Genomic DNA, 22,109 nt, shown 5'->3' on the forward strand with positions numbered 1-22,109 from the left:
AATAATCCATGAGGTTTTAAAAATACACTTTATAGGCACATCCTAGCTCAGGTGACCCCTACAGAATCTAGATCCCATGCTAGCTCAGGTGACCCCTACAGAATCTAGATCCCATGCTGCCAGATATAGCGGTTCACACGACAAACTCCAAACTCCTTCCCCTGGCCCTGCAGAGGCTGCCTCCTGTGAGCACTCAAACCCTTCCCTGAGGCCAACACAGCTACTCACCACCTCCCAAACGTGCCTTGCTCACCTCAATCTTTCCCCTTAGAATTTCCTTCCTCCTTTCTCTTCATCTGTCCATGTCCTGCACATGTGTCTAGACCCTTCCAAAAAGTTCTAGCTTATCCCACGTCGTTCCATATAGCACTAATCCATCCAATCATCTCTTCCACCCTCTAAATATGGTAATCATTATCCATGTCACTCAATTATGTGTGACTGCCTCGTAGCTTTCTTTTGCACTGTTACCCAATTCTGTACAATTATACAATATTATTAATTGTTTAGATTCTGGCTCTGAGACTGGATTGTAATGCCATTCAAATGACAAAGATTTATTTGTTGACTGTGACACAGAATTGGGCCACATGAGGGGTGGAAAGAGAAATAAGGTATAATTCCCTACCCTTAAAAGGACTGCTGTTGAATCAGAGATAAACCCTATGCAAAACCGAATGTGATACAAGGTAGAGGCTATTAAGGGTAATAAGAGGTATAGATAAATTGTTATGTGAACTTAGAAAAGAGATGATTTCTAGGGAGATAAGGGAGGAGAACCCATTCCAGATTTAATATTAAGAAGGACTATGTTAATTTCTTAGTCACAGGACGATATCCTGATAGCCTGTTTAAAAGTTATCAGATGTCACTTCAGACTTGAATTTCTTTTTTCTTTTTTTTTTTTTGAGATGGAGTCTCACTCTGTCTCCCAGGCTGCAGTACAGTGGCACGATCTCAGCTCACTGCAACCTTTGCCTCCCGGGTTCAAGTGATTCTCCTGCCTTAGCCTCCTGAGTAGCTGGGATTACAGGTGCGTGCTACCACTCCTGGCTAATTTTTGCATTTTTAGTAGAGACGGGGTTTCACCATGTTGGCCAGGCTGGTCTTGAACTCCTGACCTCAGGTGATCCACCCGCCTCAGCCTCCCAAAGTGTTAGGATTACAGGTGTGAGCCACCGCGCCCAGCCAAGACTTGTATTTCTAAAAAAAGGAAGAAAGATATGTATTCCTGTAATGCCGCTGTGCCTTACCTGTTAAGATTATTGGGGTAGGGTAAAGAGCTTGAAAACTTCACCGTTCCATTCAAGTCTTCGCTAACAACAATGTCCACCTCACTCTTCTGCCGCACTTTCGAATGCCTGCAAATATGAATCTTGTTAGGTGCAGTCACACGTTGCTATGACAGGGACACATTCTAAGAAATTCGTCATTAGGTAATTTTAGTCCTTGTGTGAACATAACACAAACCTAGATGGTTTAGTCTACTACAGACCTAGGCTGTATAGTACACCCTATTGCTCCTAGGCTACAAACCTGTACAGCATGCTCCGGTACTGAATACTGTAGGCCAGGGTAACACAATGGTAAGTATTGGTGTATCTAAACATATCTAAACCCAGAAAAGGTACAGTAAAAATACAGTATTATAATCTCATGAGACCACTGTCATCTATGCAGTCAATTGTTGACTGGGATGTCAATGAAATATACAGTCATACATATCCCTACGACACTTAGCACTCAAGAGCCATTTTACATTTGTAATATAAGTTTACAACTATACAGGAGACTTATAGCCCCAGTCTTTTGGAATAGCAGTCAGTTCATTCACATCGAGTCAGGCAGATTCTTTGAGAGTTTAAGACTGGTCAGGACTGCCTGGATGAGTTTTTGAAGAGCAACCTTTAGCAGAGTCACTGACCATCTTGTGCCCAGAGTTCTGCAGATAGTACCACTGCCTCCTCATCTCATCCTTGGCTTTTCCTTCTCACTTGCTCTACCTTCTATTTCATCTATTACACACTCTTGTGTTTTGACAGAGGTTAAAATTAGGACTTCCAAATCTAGATTACAGCATGCATACGACATTTACATAAAATATGCAAAACCTACGCACACACATAGATACTTCCCTCTAAATGTACACAGCTAAATACTAAGGATAAATGAACTTATACATTTCCCAACTTAGGGAACTTCTTGGGGTATGTGAAGTAGTATCTGAAGGTAAAAATAATTTTTTTTTCTGTCGCCCAGGCTGGAATGCAGTGGCACAATCATAGCTTACTGCAGCCTCGACCTTGTAGGCTCAAGCAATCCTCCCTCCTCAGCCTCCTGAGTAGCTGGGACTACTGGTGTGCGCCACCACACCCAGCAAATTTTTGTATTTTTTGTAGAGACGGGGTTTTACCACGTTGCCTAGGCTAGTCTGAAACTCCTGGACTCAAGCAATTCGCCCACTTTGGCCTCACAGAGTGCTAGGATTATAGGGGTAAGCCACAGTGCCCGGCCAGTAAAAATAATCTACATACAACTGGCTTCAAATCTTGGTAATAAGAAGAGTAAATCTGAATAATACTTCATAGATAACCAAGTACTCTGACACAGATCATTTATTCACTTATTGCCGTGACAGGCCCATGTGGCAGACATTATTTTTAGTCCCCCAATTTGGACTAAAGGAAATGATGATCAAATGATTTGTCCAAGGTCACACAAGAGTAGCAGAATCAGGGGCTCAAACCCAATGTCTGGTGTTCTTTCTATTCTGTCTGAATGTCCAACTACGGTTTTTCCTCAAAACATCTAGGAAATTCAAATAAAAAATGCTTTGCTCCAAACAATTCTCATTGGCAAGTGGTGAACCGGCCTATCGGGAGCACACCGGCACTGGAAAGCTAGAAGAGCCGGTGCATGGCAGAGGCTGGTGCTTTATAGCTTGGGCTGAAACTCTGACAGCTCTAAGTCGGGGGCTCTAAGACTTTCTAATTATGTAAGTGTGGAATAAGCCTCTGCTAGAAAACTTAGGCTGCTGATGGGAAATTAGAAAAGGACCCAAAATAAGATGCTTATTGCTTGGGCTTGTCCTAAAATATATTTCAAAGTGGCTTTATAATAGAATTGTAAAGCCCAAATTGCATTTGTCTGGAAATTACTATTTACCTGCCATCTGAGATAAGATAGTGAAATTTTTTAAAAGTTGCCCAAAGCATTAAAAACTAGATAGTCCACAAAACAGCTCCTTATTGGGTTTCAGAGAAATCTACTTGAAATTGGCCACCTGGTCCTCCAGCACTGATGAGGGAAGCTCTAGGAAGATGGCTCTGCTGACAACAGATTTCCTATGAAGACGCTGGGCCATTAGGAATGTATTTTCAAAAAGCACCTGTTCTTCTAGTTCTAATGGATTTTAACTCATCTTGTCATAAATAAGAGAAATGCTCAACAAGTGACCTGAAGAAATGCAATAATTCCTTTAGTTAAAACCACTACAGCCGGGCGCGGTGGCTCACGCCTGTAATCCCAGCACTTTGGGAGGCCGAGGCGGGCAGTTCACGAGGTCAGGAGATCGAGACCATCCTCGCTAACACGGTGAAACCCCATCTCTACTAAAAATACAAAAAATTAGCCAGGCGTGGTGGCAGGCGCCTGTAGTCCCAGCTACTCGGGAGGCTGAGGCAGGAGAATGGCATGAACCCGGGAGGCGGAGCTTGCAGTGAGCCGCGATCGCGCCACTACACTCCAGCCTGGGCAAAAAAGTGAGACTCTGTCTCAAAAAACAAAAACAAAAAAACCACTATAGATGTACATGCAATTTAAAGCTATTTTTATAATGCGTACACTATAAAGTGTGACTATAAATTAATGAACAAATTCCTCAATATTCCAGAACCTATGTAGCTAAAGGAGCAATGCCTGTTTTAAAATAAGTCACCATAGTGGGGCATACTTTGCCACTTCTCAAAACTCAGGGCAGAGACCTCCCTCACTGGGAGGTAAACGTGGAATTGAACAGACTGCCATCACCTAAGACCACTTTTCTGGAATTGATTTCAAAGGATACACTTTATTCTTTTTTTCTTTTCTTTTCTTTTTTTTTTTTTTTTTTTTTGGTAAGATGGAGTCTTGCTCTGTTGCCCAGACTGAAGTGCAACAGCGCAATCTTGGCTCACCACAACCTCCACCTCCTGGGTTCCAGCGATACTCCTGTTTCAGCCTCCCAAGTAGCTAGGATTACAGGCGTGTGCCACCATGCCCAGCTAATTTTTGTATTTTTAGCAGAGATGGGGTTTCATCATGTTGGCCAGGCTGGCCTCAAACTCGACCTCAGGTGATCTGCCCACCTTGGCCTCCCAAACTGCTGGGATTACAGGCATGAGCCACCACACCTGGCCCACTTTATTCTTATAAACAAATACTCTCAAGATGTAGACACTTGTCCTCTGAAAACATTCATGTTTTGTTTTCATTACTTCCAGAAGGTGACAATAGCCAGTGTTGGCAAGGATGTGGTGAAAGGGGCAGTGTCCACACTTCAGGTGGAGACGTGTATTTATATGACCTTCCTGGTGAGCAGTTTGCTAACTAACATGCATCAAAAACCTTTACAACGTGCAAACTCTTTAATCTGTTATTTCCCTTTCTAGGTATTATCCTAGGGAAACAACTGTGCGCAAGAATTTCCCTACAAGGATGTTATTCTTGGTGTTATTTTAAGAAGTAAAAATTATCAACATGCTTCCAACCACGGGGGATAAGTTAAATGAACCACAGCACAGCCATTCAGTGAAATAACAGACATTACAAATAATAAGGAAAAACATACAGCATTTTTGATATCTAGTTTGAAAGGCACATTGTATGAGGATTATAGTAACCTATTTTTGTTTAAAAAGTACAAAAATATAACGCTGAAGAGCCTGGAGACACACAACTGTTCATAGTGATTGTTTTCCAATTATGGGATGACAGTTGATTCCTCCTTTTTTACTGTTTCCATATTTTCCAAAACACAAAAATGAAACAAAGTTAATCTGGCAAAAATGAGCGGGTAATTAAACTATGCAGTACTATTTAAGTTCAAAAGAATAATTTTTTGTGTTGCAGATAAATTGGCTCAAAAAGAAATTCTCATGGTGTGAAAAGCTTGAAAGCATGTGCAGGACCGTGTTCAGATAATGCTACCACTGGGGTAAAAAAGAGGGGAAACATCAATGTACAAATAAACAAATAATATGCCAATTTACTGGAACACGTAGCAAACACCCCTGGAAGATACAAACACCTTGGAAGATATGAAAACATTCTTGGAAGACAGCAGGTGCCTGTGGGGAGGGAAATGAGGGCCTGGGAGGCTGGTATGACTTCACTGCATACTCCCTTATTCTTCTGGAAATTTGAGCCACATGAACTTATTACAGTTCCAAAAAAAATAAAACTTGAAATAAGTAAATTTTGAGCAGAGTAGCATCATTTAAACTAGTGTGTGGCCTCTCAAGGAACAATCCTAAATGAAATCTAACTGATTTGGGGGAATATTCATTTTTAAATTATGCCTTTCAGTAATAATTAACTTTTATTTCTTTTCTGCCCCCAGTTCTTTATTTAAACTGACAAATAAAAATGGTCTATATTTATCCTGTACAACATGATGTACACATTGTGGAATGGCTACATTGAGCTAATTACCATATACATTACCTCACATACCATTTTTGGTGGTGATAATTAACTTTTATATAAACATATCCTGCACAATGCATTATTTCTTTAATCAGTAAAACAAAAGCTAAAGAATACAGGGTAATTCTACAAATCTTCATCATATCCTTTAATTTTTACTGGAAAAATTTTTGTGTAATTTATTAGGTTCACAATTTCAGCTACATTCTTATGCTTTATGCTCAGTTGTTGTTGTTTTTTTTTAATCTTTTTTTGTTTTGAGACAGAGTCTCACTCTGTCGCCCAGGCTGGATTGCAGTGGTGCGACCTCTGCCTCCTGGGTTTAAGCAATTCTCCCACCTCAACCTTCCGAGTAGCTGGGATTACAGGCGCCTGCCACCACACCTGGCTAGGGTTTTTAGTAGAGACAGGGTTTTGCCATGTTGGCCAGGCTGGTCTGGAACTCCTGGCCTCAACTGATCCACCTGCCTCGGCCTCCCAAAGTGCTGGGATTACAGGAGTGAGCCACTGTACCCGGCCACATTCTTACGCTTTAAAAACAAAAATTTATATTCAGGTTGTAGTAACATTTGTCAGCAACAAATTTTCACATATTTCCTCCTGACTTGTCATGTGTACACGTGTTTTATTTGTTTACTAACACACAGCATTCTCAGTGTAAGTGCATATATTCACACAATAGTCTTACTTCTGAACACAGAGCAGATGACATTGACACAGCATTGTATTTAAAGATGTGAAGGCTCAGAATCCACATGAAGACTTAACAGCTACTCTATCTATTAACAGGTCCTTGGAGCACAGACCACTCCCCTACTCGTGCTAGGTCCTGACAGGCCTTCCTCTCGGAAGAGACACAACACAGATCTCCCAGGCCCGGTGATGGGGCGCCAGGGAAACAGGGTACGTGAAGAGAAAGGAACAGACAGGCTCCCTCCTCCATCCAGGTGCCCCGGGCCCACTCACCACTGCACGGGCTGCCAGTTGGGGAGGAAGGGCCGGAAGCCCGTGATGCACTCAAAGGCCAGGGTGCCGAAGCTCCAGTAGTCGACGGTCACTGTGTACTTCTGCTGCTCCAGTAGCTCTGGGGCCTGCAGCAACAGGAGGGGGCATACCTGAGCTGCTCCTCTCTGGGGGGACCACGGCAGGAGGGGGCGGCCAGCCCATCTGCTTTCACCCCAGGCTTTCCTGGCTTCATCCCAGAGGGCACTGGCACATGCATGCAGGGCGAGGAGGGCACCCCAGGCATGTTTAGCGGGTATATCATGCTACCATTTCTAAGACCTTTCTATGCCCCACTCACTCCAGTAGGTACTGATGGAGGGGCTAAAGATTCAGGGCCAGAGTACATCACACACCCATCGCTAGGCTTTAACTTCTCTCCTTTAAAACTGAGGGTTGCAGGCTGGACACAGTGGCTCACACCTGTAATCCCAGCACTTTGGGAGGCCGAGGTAGGCGGATTACTTGAGGTCAGGAGTTTGAGACCAGCCTGGCCAACATGGTGAAACCCCGTCTCTACTAAAAATACAAAAATTAGCTGGGCATGGTGGTGTGTGCCTTTAGTCCCAGGTATTCAGGAGGCTGAGGCACAAGAATCGCTTGAACCTGGGAAGTGGAGGTTGCAGTGAGCCAAGATCATGCCACTGCACTTCCAGCCTGGGCAACAGAGTGAGACTCTGTCTAAAAAAAAAAGAAAGAAAGAAAGAAAAAAGAAAAAAAAAAAAAAAGAGAGAGTTGCAGCATTTCAGGCGTTTATTGAAAACTAGCTTAAGCCAGGACACAGTCGTGGGCACTGTGTAGAAATGGGAAGAGAGGCTACAAATGTTAAAGGAAAATGATGCCAGGCTGTCCACACCAAATACACGCATTAAGTGCTGGTTGAACCCCTGAACCAGGTACCATGTGGTTGCAGAAAGGGCCAGGATATTTAGAAACAGGCAGGGAAAGTGTGATGCATGGCTGCTGCTGAGGCAGAGAGCGCTGGGGTGACCGAGGAAGGGGTGGCAGCACGGGGTGCTGGGGATGCAGACTGGGCTCAGCAGGTGGGTGGAGACAGAAAGGACCAGGGCAAGCAAAAGCACAGAGACAGGGTGGTGCATGGTCTGGTTGGAAATGTGAAGCTTAAGGAAGGGCCCGGGAGACCAAACCAAGAGAAGACATTCCGGGACGGGTAGGTCAACCTCTATGTCTGGTTATGGGCAGACGTTTTAGCTCACGTGAGTACACGACTTGACTCAGCTCCTGGTTAGAGCATGGGGTCCCCCTTGCTCGACTGCTGCTGAGCTGAGGAGGACTCCAGAAGGATCTACCAAATCACACGCCATATGGACACAGGCGCCTGAATCACAGCCCTCTGCGAGACCCACTCTGAAAGCCGCAGACTCCTTGAGTCAATCCCAATTGTGGTGGCTACTGCCATCATCAAGCAACCTATGACAAGTCTTGCTGGGCATCTGTGCTAAGCCCTCCTGGAATCTAATTGCCCTCTACATCTTCACTGCCCCTACCTCACCCACTCTTCACTCCTGTTCAGTGTGATTCCTTCTCCACACAGTGTCAGGAGTGGGCTTTCCAAAGAGTTGCTCCTTCTCCCACTTAAAACCCATCAATCTCTGCAGAGGTTTTAAGATAAAGTCTAGAACTTTAGCCCAGCCCTGAAGGCCCTTCATAATCTGTGCTCTACCTTGTTCTCAGCTTCAACTCAAGACTCTCTTTCCCTTTTGTGCTCGGTTCCAGCCACACCTGCAGGTCTTCCTGTGTATGATCCCTTTGCACGGAATTCCCCCTGCCGTCCCCCACCTCCAGCCCTTTTCACCTCCTTACCCTTCAAGTCCCAGACCAGGCTGAGGCCACCCAATATATATTCTCACAACACCCTGCACTCTTGCTTTGTAACACTCACCACAACTGTAATTTCTTAGTTATCTGTGTAAGCATCACAGTAATGCTTGCTTTCCTGCTAAACTCTAAGCTCTGAAGGCAGAAAAGGGCTTGTCTTTTTTCCCCACTGCATCACCAGCCCTGAGCACAGTGCCTGACACAGACTACACTCCATCAATATTCTTGAATGAATGAGTGACTCAAACAGAAACCTAATATTCAGACCAAATAACGTAAACAAAGGGTGGGGAGCTCAGAGCTCTGACCCCTACTCAGTGGCCCCTGAAATACCTCATGGAAAGTGTGGCCTCGGCCAGGCTCAGTGGCTCCTGCCTGTAGTCCTAGCTGCTCAGGAGGCTGAGGTGGGAGGACCGCTCGAGACCAGCATGGATCTGTTTAAAACCCTTTCCTCTCAGAGAAGACACTGAAGCACAGAGAGGCTAGGGGATGGTGCAAGGCGCATGAGCAGAGCCCTCCGGACATCAGAGAAGATGACCACATCCCTCCACAGGGCATCTAGTGGCAAAAAATGCTGACTCGACCAGGTTATGGGTGTGACCTCATCCATCTCCAAAACATTCGGAGAGCAGGTGGGACTCAGGTGCTGGGAGCAAGGCAGGACAGGAGCCCCACAAATGCAGCAGCAGGGAGGAGCTGACAGGCAAACAGGCAAGGCCCACTTCTTACCAGGTACTGCAGGGTCCCCACGAATGATGTGCAAAGACTGCCCTGATCCAGCTCCTTGGCGTATCCTAGGTCAATAATTTTGTGTATTAACTAAAACAAAAGGAAGGAAAAATCTGAGGGTTATAAGAACACAATGTCCAAGAGGATTCTGACTGCCTGGTGTTAGAGCAGAGGTATTTCTGAATTCCCAGGTACTATTAGATCCCAAACTCCTAAGAGCCACCAGATACACAAAAGAATGCCCTCGACACGGTAGATTCAGGGCTAAAAGAAAAGGCATATTGTAAAAATGCTAGGCACGTGTCCTCCCACACTCTGCCACGCATCATCAGAGGGAAGCTAAATGAACAGAACAGGCACCAGCCCTCAAGACAGCTAAACCCAGACTTGAAACAGGAAGGACCGGGCCAGCCTCTTCTCAGTAAATGCCCTCAGTTCTCAAATCGGAGCACCACTGACAGGAGTGAGGGTGAACTGGAACAAGGGCGAGCCCTGTGGTAGTCACAGGCCAGGCCTAGGTGCTAAGGGCAGCTGTATGGGAAGGGATTAGGTGATCTAAGAACTCAGTCACTGTATTCCACTCAGCTGAGCCTGTGCTCACCACCCCAGCTGAACACATAGAGTGGGTGGGTAAAGACCACAATGTCAAGCTTGTGGGGCAGTCAACACCACGTCTGAGCCGGGTGGCCACTGAGGAGGCCACAAAGAGCTCTGGGGAAACTATAGGCTGGACCAGGCTTGGCAGCAGAGGCCAGCTCCCAGTGCCTCTTCCCAGCCACATCCACAACCAACTGACCACTGGTTTCCATTTAGTGTCGAGAGGCGAGGCCCTTAAAGCAAATGGAAAACAAAAAGTCGACTTCCAAGAAGCGCTAGTCCCAGAGGCTAGGGGTGGAGGTAGGAAGGCAAACATTATTTTCCTTATCAGATTCCTGCAACTTGAGCAACTAACAATGTAATCCATTTAAACTTGCCTCAATCTGCAACAACTTTTTTGCTCAATTTTGTTTCAAATCAAACAGCATTCCCAGAGAATCAAAGCACAGGCAAGGAAATGCAAATACACACAAATATGCAGAGTGTGCTCCTTTCCTCCCAGGCCACTTCCCGGCACGCCCACCTGAGGCTTTCCAAGTCCCAGGAGGTCACTTACCCTCTGTTCTCCTTGCTGCAGGACGATGTTTTCTGGCTTTAGATCCCGATGGATGATTCTGTTTTCATGAAGGTATCTAAGCGCAGAGGCTGAGGAAGAGGGGGGTGAGTTTTTCTTAAGCCTAAAAAATGCTTTTCATGACAGAATCTCCTATCCTGCAAAAGATAAATGCCGCATGCCCCTGAAACATACTCTGACTTGTAGCGCAATACCTCAGGGTGGAGGGCAGGGGCCCTGCTACGTGAGGCTTAAACTTCCATAGGAATCTGGCTTACTTGCGCAAAGCACTCTTTGCCTTGCATCCATGAGGTCACCAACTGCAGCCTAGAGCAGTGCTTCTCAAACTATACTACCTGGACCAGCAGCAAACAAGCTTGTTCAAAATGTGAAATTCTCGGGCCCCATCTGAGACCTCTGGATTCAAGTCTCTGGGGATGACCCCACGATCTGTGTTAACAAACTCTCCAGGTGATGCTGACGCCAATAAAGTTTTGAGAAGGGAAGCTTCTTTGGTCTAGAGGCTCAAAAATCTAAATTCTATAAGGTGGGCAAGGAAGAAGGGCCCTTGGGGACAGAGTCCTATGGTCATATGATCGACAGTCCCAAGAGGTCAGAACTGGCTTCCAGGAAGCAGCGGGGAGGCAGAAGAGGAGAACAGGGACACCTCCCACACATACAGACAGCCCAACACAGACTTACTGCATGCCCAGTTCTCTGGGAGGTTCTGTGAGGGACGTAAAATAAGGGGCATGATCCCCAACTTTAAAGAGCTCAGAATCTAGTTGGAAGAAAGCAGACTGCACAACACTGGCTACGGAAGCATTTGATACCAAGAGCTTCTGCTGTGAGGAGGCAACGTGATGATGTCACATGAGGAGGCACCTGCCTGCAGCTCAGATGGCAAGAAGGACATGATTTTACCCTCAAGAGAGGGTGAATAACTTTGACAGACATCTAGTTCACTGCACTATATAGGAAAGAAATGAAATAAATAGTACTGAAATGAGATTAAATTATTTTTATTTGGAGATGCTATGACTAGAGATGGAGATAGATTTGGAGATGTAGCCTAGAGAGCTCAACAGACAAAACACTGGATAAAATTTAGCCAGTTGTCTGGAAACGAACAAGAATACACAAGTCAATAGCTTTTCTCTATGTTAGCTATATCCAGTTGCAGTGGAAAGGAAAAAAAATCCCATTCACATCAGCAACAAAAACTCCAAAACACCATGGGATACATGTAGCAAAAAGAGCAGTGTATGCAGGAAAGTCACATGGTATAAATAGAACAGTGCAAATAACATTAAAAGGTTTTCAAAGTTTATGGCAAAAGATACTATAAACAAAGCCAAAAGATAAGAGAGGTGGGGAAACAATATCTATACAACACATACACCAAAGAGTAAAGATACCTAATAGATAAAAAGCTCTTATAAATCAAAAAGAAAGCAACGCAGAAGAAAAATGGGGCTGGGCGCGGTGGCTCATGCCTGTAATCCCAACACTTTGGGAGGCCAACGTGGGCGAATCACCTGAGGTCAGGAGTTCAAGACCAGCTTGGCCAACATGGTGAGACCCTGTATCTACTAAAAATACAAAAAAATTAGCTGGGTGTGGTGGCATGCCCCTGTAATCCCAGCTACTCGGGAGGCTGAGGCAGGAGAATTGCTTGAACCCAGGAGGCAGAGGTTGCAGTGAGCCGAGATCATGGCCACTGCACTCCAACCTGGGTGACAGAGTAAGACTCTACCTAAAAAAAAAAAAAAAAAAGAAAAAAAAAATGGGCAAAGAATGTCAAGTGGTGAGAACGCACAGAAGAAGAGATACAAATGGTGACAATTACATGAAAAGTTGCTTCACTTCACTGGTAGCCCAAGGATACTTACTGCATATCTTGAATGAAATAATTAGAAACAGACAGTCATTAGGAAATGTTAGAACAAATTATGGTAGTGCCACATTAGAACAGGCAACTCTTGGGTCTATATTTTCTGACTCAGAGGGATAGTTAATGGTATGACCTGTTTCTTGTTTAAAACTTAAAAAGTCAAAAGCAGTAACATTGAGAGGTTTAACAATGAACCCTCTCTATGCCGTCGCTGCCACCACCATTCTCATTCTCTCTCTCTGTTTCTCTCTCATTCTCTCTCTCTCTCTCTCTCTCGCATTCTCTCTCTCTCTCTCTCTCTCGGCAAGCCGGGGAGGGGAAGACCCCTGAGGCCCACGCAGCGATCCTATCTGCTGTCATGGGTACGGGCCTCTGTGCAGGGTAACGGAAAAGCCTTCCACAGAAACTGAGTAAGCAAACACGCTCTGCAAAGACTCTAAGCTGAACATTTGCTGAAAACATATTTAAGAGTCAAACTGAGAGCTGAACAACTGACTTCCACCTTATTAAAGGAGTTCCAACTCAGAACATTAAGCTATACATGATGAGTATCTCTTATCCAAAATGCTTGGGATCAGAAGTGTTTTTTTTTTGGATTTTGGAATACTGGCATATTCCTAATGAACCCAAGCTTAAACACAAAATTCATTTGTTTCATATATACCTTATATGAAACAACTGAATTTTTATAAATGATTTTATAGTCTGATGGTAATTTTATACAATAGTCTTAATAATTTTGTGCATGGAACAATGTGTTAAGTACTTAAGTGTGGAATTTTCCACTTCTGGCATCATGTCAGTGTACAAAAACCTTCAGATTTTATAGCCCTTTAGATTTTGGACTTTGGGATTAGGGATGCTCTATCTGTGGTGCCAGATCTCTCCTTACATCTGCTCTTTTAAGTCCAGCCTTCGACCATGTGGTTCCAACATATCATACTGTTCCTTACTTTTCATTTCCTTCCTAAGTGACAGAGTAGATTAGCTTAGGTCCAATTAATGTCCAGATGAGGTGAAAGACTCGCTGCTTTCCATGTGCCTAAAAAATTCTATTTCATCTTGTTCTCAATTGTGTTAATGTTTCAAGACCAATGCTTCTCATCAGCACTTTTATTTTTGTTTTACTTTTATTAAAAATCAAAGCAAACGGAAAAGCATAATAAATTAAATGAAGTATAAAAAATAGCTGCACTAACACAGCCTTGCAGACAGGGATGGCACTGCTGTTGAATATGAACTACTGGCTGGCAGAGAGCAAGGCCATGCAATAACTCAAAGTGTCTGTTAACTGATAGGTTCACAAAAGACCTGTGTTGGTATATGACAGGCTGCTGGAGAGTATCAGGATGTAATACATAAAAGTGTAGGTTAGTTTTTTCCAAAGCAGAATGTATGGAAGTTAAGATACTGTAATTTGCGCAAGTACACATGCCCAGACTGAGACAAGGCCCCCAGAGCTGGAGGCATAACATCTCAGGGCAAAACCCAGGGCACAACCAGGTGAGATGTCCCCAGAACCCCCCAGTGAAGAGGAGGAGCATTCGGATCAGACCAAAGGCACCGCTCTCTACGCCACGTGGATTAGAGTTGTCACCAGATCTTCAGTGAGGAGGGACAAGAGGTTGGTAACTGAATACTCTGACTACTATTAATATCTGTCTATTTTTATGCTTAAACAACTGTACAAAACAAACTTTACTCCTCATTTCGGGGTGGTCATCTATTCTCCAATACCTCTGTCAACTTAATAAAGTCCAGATTTAAAGAATCCAACAGGTATTGTTACACATAGTTTCTGGGACTGAAATGTAAAAATTCTGATAGGCAAGTCCTCTTAAATGTACCCTGCAGAGAATAAGCTTTCAAAAAGCTTGGTTCAGTATCACTGTGCTACATTTTACAAAATAGTACTTCAGAGCTAAAGTGAAATGAATCAAAATTGTCTCAAGTCCAGAGAATCTAACTTTGTTTAAATTTGATGAAAAATGAGACATTGAGATGAAGAAAAATACTGTTGTATCTGGAAGTTTATTAAAAATCTAAATCCCTGGCAATAGCAGTAAGACATGTTTATAAAAATTGAAAGCCACACCACAAAGCATAAAACTGTACCAGGTAATTTCTCATGTTCCCATTACAGAGAAGAGCTGTGAGAAGCACCACATTGCAAACTATTAAGCTATTCACAACTACACAGTGAGGCCAGGCATGGTGGCTCACACCTGTAATCCCAGCACTTTCGGAGGCCGAGGTAGGAGGATCCCTTGAGGCCAAGAGTTTGAGACCAGCCTGGGCAATATAGCAAGACCCTGTCTCTACAAAAAAAAAATTTTTAATTAGCCAGGCATGGTGGCGCATGCCTTCATCCCAGCTACATGGGAGACTGAGGTGAGAGGATCACTTGAGCCCAGGAGTTCAAGGCTGCAGTGAAACATGATCGTGCCACTGTACTCTAGCCCGGACCACAGAGCAAGACCCTGCCTCTAGAAAAATGCAAAAACTAAAATAAACAACACAGTGCAGTGTATGCAGGAAAAACACAAAAACTAAGATAAATGACACAGTACACTTCCACAGAGTGGGTCCACATGGCAGACTTGCCATAGGAAGATAACAGCCTCCTTCTCTCACCCACCTCAGAAGCCATGCCCCAGTGGTTACCCCAGCCTTTCCCTGGCTCATGAGGAAGGCACAAACACATAACTGAAGAACGCTGACAATACTGTGGGTCTTATTGATGAATCACAGCTCCGAATCACAGCCCCACAGCCCTGTGTATTTTTTTCAGATGACAAACCACAAACTGGGGAACAGATAAGAGCAGCAAGACTTCCGAGAAGAAAGCAGTTTTATAAGGGTGGGTCCATGAATCTCTATCTATCACAAGTTTAGAGGGATGACTAAGTTCCCTTCAGAACATTTTTGTTTGAGCTACATTCCATAGAGAACAGGTGGAAAGATAAATGTCCAAAAGGCTGAGATAGAGGTTAGAAGGGTACAAAGATGGTTGGTTGTCAACTGGCTGGCAATCCAAGTCACCACTGAGTGAGAAAGGCAACAGGATGTCCGTTGCCTCAGTAAAACCCACTGCCTGGGTCCTACTGTGCCAGCCACTTCAATGTCACTGGGCTTCCCAAAGAAAACAGACAGGAAGGCCAGCTGTGGACGTGGGGAGAGAGACTCAGTCTGGCTAAAGGTTACTTGGCTAAAATAGCCTTCAATTAATCAGTGGGGCAGCAAGGCAGTAACATTGGGTGCCAAGGCGAAAGTGCGACAACTTCACTAATTCACTCAGCGAGGCTCTATTGAGTGTCCACTATCTGCACACAATGCTGAATCAAAGCCTTTTCCTAACTTCCTGCACAGTCTGGTCAACTGGCCCCAAACCCGGAAGTCAGCCCTCACTGCCAAGGCACAGACAGAAATCACAGAGCAGTAATGGCAATGCCAAGCGTCAAAGGAGCAAATGAGGTGACACCAGCAGAAGGACCCACAGGAAAACCCCCGTGACCCCAGGCCAGGCAATCCCCACAGAGGGGCAGGTCTGCAGCTGTGCCCAAAGGACGGGTAGGCTCAGGGTCTCTGGGAGGTGCAAGAACAGCTTCCACAAGGGGCAACGCGTGCAAGGCCAGCAAGGGACTGACAGGTGGGTTTGGAATCACGCACGGAGGCTGGCGGGTAGGTTCTGTGGGTCACGTGCAGAGGTTGGCAGGTGGGTTCCGAGGATCATGCCCAGAAGCTGGCAGGTGGGTTCTGCGGGTCACATACAGAGGCTGGCAGGTGGGTTCTGTGGGTCATACACAGAGATTGGCGGGTGGGTTCTGAGGGTCACGCCTGGAGGCTGGCGGGTGGGTTCCAAGGGTCACACACAGAGGTTGGCGGGTGGATACTGTGGGTCATGCCCAGGGCTGAGTGGGAGAAAGGTACGGTGAAGGGGCTGGGCCTTTATCTAAGAGCGGACTGTGATGGAAGTGCCCTTCCAAGACAGAAGGGTAGGTTAGCACACAGGGTTAAGGAGGCCAGGGAGGAGGTCACTGAAGGGATTTGCTCTGACATTGAATCAGCAGAAGCAGCGGTCTGCAGCCTCCGTAATGCAAGGCTATGAGCAGGAGCAGGGGCTGACTCTGTGAGACCGGGTTCAACACGGACACTTGGTCCTGGGCAGCGGGCAGAAAGTGGCACCATGACACAAGAGAGGGGATGGCAGGAGGGACCTGGCTGAAGAAAACAACCAGAGCTTCTAGTGGAATTGACTTTGGAAGAAAGACCTGGCGGACATAGATATGACTTTAGGATGAGTTCAGGGTTGAATTCCAGATTCTGGGAACAATATGGTGAGAAACAGGCCACAAGAACGGCCAGGGAAACAGAACGTCGAGGAGCAGTGGGCAGCCAGCGCAGGGGCAGGGAGGGAAGGACGGACAGGCGAACACAGGGGCAGGCAGTGGAGATGAGACACAGAGCCTGTGGGAAGCAGTTAGGCCGCCAGCTGGGGGATGTCAGAGATGTCCCGGGGCCACCATCCTGAAAACCAGATTTCTGGACAGTGAAATGGAGTTGTTAGAGGGAGACGGGGCCCTAGAGAGCACTCGGAGGTCCAAACCCCTCATCCTAAAGAAGGGGACGCTGCGGCCATGACATTCCATGCCTCGCCCAAGGCTCTAGAGCTATAAAGTGGTGGAGCCATGACTGAGGGCCGGCTGTCTTCTCTCTCATTGTTACTGTATTTATTAACCTGGTTACTTAGGCTTTCCAAAAAGCTTTATGTGCAAATGATCTTTTGCTATAATCCACACTTCAGTCAGATGGATGCATGCAACGGAACCAGTCAGAAGATCCACAATGCTAGACAGTGCACCTGATGTGCAGTTCCTGGAATGGAGCTCTCTTCCCCAAAGCCAAATGTTTTCTCTGAAACCCTCTGTTCTTTAACGCTGAAGTCCTGGATGCCTGCTAGGAGCAGCTCCACTAGGAACAGAGGTGGGGCTCAGAGAAGGAAGCAGGGACAGCAACAGAGGGGTGGGTTCCCGAAAGGCCTGGAGCACAGGATGGTGTCACCACACCAGACTGGCCACCTGCAGAATCCAGGAAAGGCTGATTCCAATCTAAGATCTGATGAGACCCAGGCCCGCCCAGCAGAGCCACACCCCATCAGGCAGGAGAGAGCGCCACAGCCTGCCCTGCAATCTTGAGTGCCCAGAATTTTGAGCCTCCCTTGACAAAAGAAAACACATGCCAATGTTTTCCAAAGGATAATGAGCAAGACTGTTTAAATAGAGTCCACTCACATATAACTTCCTTGAGCTATTTTAGGGTCACATTATGTGGCAGTCCATATCATTTCCAGCTGCTCCACGTGGGTCCCAGGTCTCCTATCAGCATGGAGTGATGGTCTGGCAGAAGAGTCCTGGCCAGGATGCAGGGGGCTCACCTCTGCGCCCGCCAGGCAGCTGCTCATTCTTTTTTCTTTTTTTTTTTGAGACAGAGTCTCGCTCTTGTTGCCAGGCTGGAGTGCAATGGCGCGATCTCGGCTCACTGCAACCTCTGCCTCCCGGGTTCAAGTGATTCTCCTGCCTCAGTCTCCTGAGTAGCTGGGACTACAGGCACACGCCACCACGCCCAGATAATTTTTGTATTTTTAGTAGAGATGGGGTTCCACCATGTTGGCCAGGCTGGTCTCAAACTTTTGACCTCAGGTGATCCATCTGCCTCGGCCTCCCACAGTGCTGAGATTCTAGGCATGAGCCACCACGCCCGGCCATCTGCTCATTTCTCACAGGCACTCTGCAGCATCTTCTTGGGCAATTTGAAATTCAGTGGAAAAATCCTATCCATGTCTGTTATCTTGACACTGTTCTGAGCGGGTGTCTCTGGGAGGTTAGCGGCACAGAAGAGAGTAGGGGCCAACAGTTTAATCCAGAAGAAGAGGCAATGAATCCGGACCCAGCGGTCAAGGGTGTGGCTCTGCCACTTATCTGAAGTCAACCTGGCAGAGAACAGCAGTGGTAACTCCAACAAAGGAAATGTGAGGCCAGCACTTGGAACAAACTGGAACAAAATATGCTCAGGAAATGTTCCAAAATACAAAAGAGCTATGTTAGATGAACTCCAGCTCAGTCACCAGATCCTTGCAAAAAGAAAGTTAATGGATTTAGAATACAAATCAGAAACAGGGATAAAAGTAAAATACGAGCTCATCAGCAGCCTCAAAAACAAAACAGGGGCTGCACTGCACCCAAAAGGTGGCGGACATGTGAACAGGTCTGAGGAAGGCTGGCCTCTTCCAGGATGGGAGTCTCAGAAGGCACCCACCCGTGTGGTTCCCTGGATCCAGCCTCAGGTCATGCCCTAAAGAAGGCACTGAAGGTTTCCAAAAGGAGAGGCCAAAAATCAAAATCCAGAGCGGGAAGGAAATGAGCAAGGAACTAACACTTGCTGACTGCACATTCTGCAGGAACAGAGCATTGTGCTAGGAGCTTTATTTATATCACCTCATTTTATTCCATAATTCTAACAAGGTGAGTAACGCTCCCATTTTACCGCTAATAAAAGGGTGTAAGTAACGTGCCCACGGTCACACTGCTAATAAGCAAAGGAGCTAGTATTGGACCTGGAGCTGTTCATGATGTGTGGACATTTGATTTAAAAAAAAACTAGGTCCTTACTTATTTTAATTTCCTTCAGGATTTATTTGATTCATTTGACAATTTTTTTTTTTTTTTTTTGAGATGAAGTTTCACTCTTGTTGCCCAGGCTGGAGTGCAATGGTGCGATCTTGGCTCACTGCAACCTCTGCCTCCTGGGTTCAAGTGATTCTCTGCCTCAGCCCCCGAGTAGCTGGGATTACAGGCATGCCCCACACCTGGCTAATTTAGTTTTTAGTTTTTTGGTTTTTTTGTACGTTTAGTAGAGACGGGGTTTCACCATGTTGGCCAGGCTGGCCTCGAACTCCTGACCTCGTGATCTGCCCACCTCGGCCTCCCAAAGTGCTGGGATTATAGGCGTGAGCCACCGCGTCTGGCCTAATTTAGTATTTTTAGTACAGATGGGGTTTCTCCATGTTGGTCCGTCTAGTCTCAAACTCCTGACTTCAGGTGATCCGCCTGCTTCCGCCTTCCAAAGTGCTGGGATTACAGGCGTGAGCCACCGCATCCAGCTCTCATTTGACAAATATTTATAGAGAAGCTTATATACTGCTATTCTAGATGCTGAAGATAAGCAGTGACTGAAGTTTGTGCCCTCAAGAAGTTTAACTGTAGTGTACTAGTTAGTACTTCAAAGTCAAATTATTTCCAACTCAGGGTCACAGAGAAGACAGACAGAGAATCAGCAACCTACAGAATTTAATATTCACCTACCTATCTATCTATAGGAGACCTATAGCACACAAGCACTTAAGAAGAAGCACCTGTTTTCATTATTCTAATTTATGTGTAACTTAAATACATACACGCACACAATTTGAATAAAATAATATAAAAGCTACCACACAAGTCAATAGTAACTGAATTCAAAGTGGACCCAGACCAAAAGAATACGTAACCAGAGAGGTTCTGTGAATATCAGCAGCAAAACACCTGCAGAATAAACAACCATATGAGGAAGCTGAGAGTTATGTGCACTTGTGCCAATAATTTTTTTTTTTTTTCAAGACGGAGTCTCACTCTGTCACCAGGCGGGAGTGCAATGGCGCAATCTCGGCTTACTGCAACCTCTCCGCCTCCTGGGTTCAAGCAGTTTTCTGCCTCAGCCTCCCGAGTAGCTGGGATTACAGGCGCCCGTCACCCTGCCCAGCTAATTTTTGTGTTTTTGGTAGAGATGGGGTTTCAGCATCTCGGCCAGGCTGGTCTTGAACTCCTGACCTTGTGATCCACCCGCATCAGCCCCCCAAAGTGCTGGGATTGCAGGCGTGAGCCACCGCGCCCGGCACTTGTGCCAATAATTTAAAGACTTTTGGCCAGGCGCTGTGGCTCATGCCTGTAATCTCGGCACTCTGGGAAGCTGAGATGGGCGGATCACTTGAGGTCAAGAGTTCGAGACCACCCTGGCCAACATGGTGAAACCCTGTCTCTACTAAAAATACAACAATTAGCCAGGTGTGGTGGTGTGCACCTGTAATCCCAGCTACTCAGGAGGCTCATGGAGGAGAATCGCTTGGACCCAGGAGGCAGAGGTTGCAGTGAGCTGAGGTCGCCTACTGCACTCCAGCCTGGGCAACAGAGTAAGCCATCATCTCAAAAAAAAAAAAAAAAAAAAAAGACTTTTGTAATAACTACTTGCTAAAGTCATCAACAGCCTAAGGAGTGAAAGAAAAATATCTGAGAGAAAAACATCCAAAAAAATAATAATAACTTGACAAAGCTTTAACCAAAGAGAAACAAAATAAAAATCACCCAAGAAAAGCACGAGAATACTCCCCAACCTGCTAACCTGCCTTCAACCCAATTCAACAGAGAACAAATGAAGAATCTGGCCACTGAGGTAAAAAATACAATCACGTAAGCCTCCAAGCAAAACATGGATGGGTGAGCCTTGGGTCAGGGTGTCAAGAAAACAAGTGGAATTTCTAACTGATGGATTATGCTCTAGGTAGACAGAGAAGAGACTCATGTGGGCCATGTGCAGGGGGTCCCTTGGGCCAGCACTGGGTGCTCACTCAAGTCAAATAAAACTGATGTAATGTCAACGTATCCTCCATGTGAACTCCACCCAAAGGGACGAAGACACAGCACAGAGCAAGATGGGAATTTTCTGTGTCAGACTATTTGGATCTTAACCTTAAATATGTCATTGCTTGACTTTTCCCCTTCCTTTCCTTCTTGCTTCTCCTCTATCAAAAGCAGCAGTCAGGAAGAGACCAGACCCACACTAGCAAGACAGTGTTGGACCATCAACCCTTCCAGGCCCTGGCTTAGAGAAGACAGCTTTACAAATGAGGGAGAATGTTAACATCTGGTGAACCGAGGGGAACGCTATGTGAGTTTTGCTGTACTACTCTTTTAACTTTTCTACATATTTGACAATTTTCCAAAAAAACTTGAGCAAACAAAAAGAAAAAATGTATACAGCTTTGAAAGGTTGAGGTAGGGGAGGGATGAAAATGGCATCATTCTCCAAATCTGGAGGCAAAGAGTCAAAGATAAATTCTGATAACTCTAAACCTTAGACCCCAACTATCAACTTGCACCAACAACCCTGGAGATTATTTAAAAAAAAAAAAAAAAAAAAGCTCTGAGCAAGTCCCTCTCCCTGTCTCCCCAGGCTGGGGCCAGGTGCTGACCTTTAGCGCCCAGCCCTCAGACCCCTCCTGAGTGAGCGCCAGGGTCTAGGAGGCTCCACTGACCTCTGCAGGCTGAGGTCACTCTTCTCCATGAATGGCCAGCTTGGCCTTCTCAGAGGGTGCCGCAGATGCCCTCATTTGGGGACGCCAACAGTACCCAAGGGATTAAACAAGGACAGTTTTTCCTACGCCTCTCATTGGCAAAGAACTGCCTACGTGGGAGCGGAAAAATTCACTGCCAAGGGACAAAACTCATTCGAATGACAACTTATTCCAGCGCCGGCCATTCCAGGAAAGGAGGGAGGGGAGCTTTATAATGGGAAAGGAAATCTGTTATTCCCTATACATCATAATTCACCTGATGAGTTAATCAGGAAGGAAGGGAAACCTATTTGAGTTCAGCATCTATCTGGCTGACTCCTTGTTGACCTCCCTACTCCACCAGGGTCCCCCCTCCCCGGGCTCCCATTCTCCTTCCACAGAGACCAAAGGATTGAAGTCTCTGCCTGCAGGGCTCCGCAGGGACT

The 22,109-nt window shown here is 45.8% G+C and overlaps 1 protein-coding gene across 5 annotated transcripts in view; it reads right to left on the bottom strand.

The window, feature by feature from the left end:
- The window catches only part of IKBKB (inhibitor of nuclear factor kappa B kinase subunit beta), a 60,753-nt gene that overhangs the window by 16,407 nt on the left and 22,237 nt on the right, over nucleotides 1-22,109 (bottom strand). For all 5 annotated transcript variants that reach the window (XM_031013757.3, XM_031013758.3, XM_055349195.2 and 2 more), the window contains 4 exons: nucleotides 10,409-10,497; nucleotides 9,256-9,345; nucleotides 6,652-6,776; nucleotides 1,254-1,361 (listed from right to left, as the gene is read on the bottom strand). In XM_031013757.3, coding sequence (XP_030869617.1) covers nucleotides 1,254-1,361; nucleotides 6,652-6,776; nucleotides 9,256-9,345; nucleotides 10,409-10,497 — 412 coding nt within the window. The remainder of the gene's footprint in view (nucleotides 1-1,253; nucleotides 1,362-6,651; nucleotides 6,777-9,255; nucleotides 9,346-10,408; nucleotides 10,498-22,109) is intronic.

The sequence above is a fragment of the Gorilla gorilla genome, chromosome 7, assembly GCF_029281585.2.
Source record: "Gorilla gorilla gorilla isolate KB3781 chromosome 7, NHGRI_mGorGor1-v2.1_pri, whole genome shotgun sequence".
In the NCBI taxonomy this organism is placed as follows: Eukaryota; Metazoa; Chordata; class Mammalia; order Primates; family Hominidae; genus Gorilla; species Gorilla gorilla.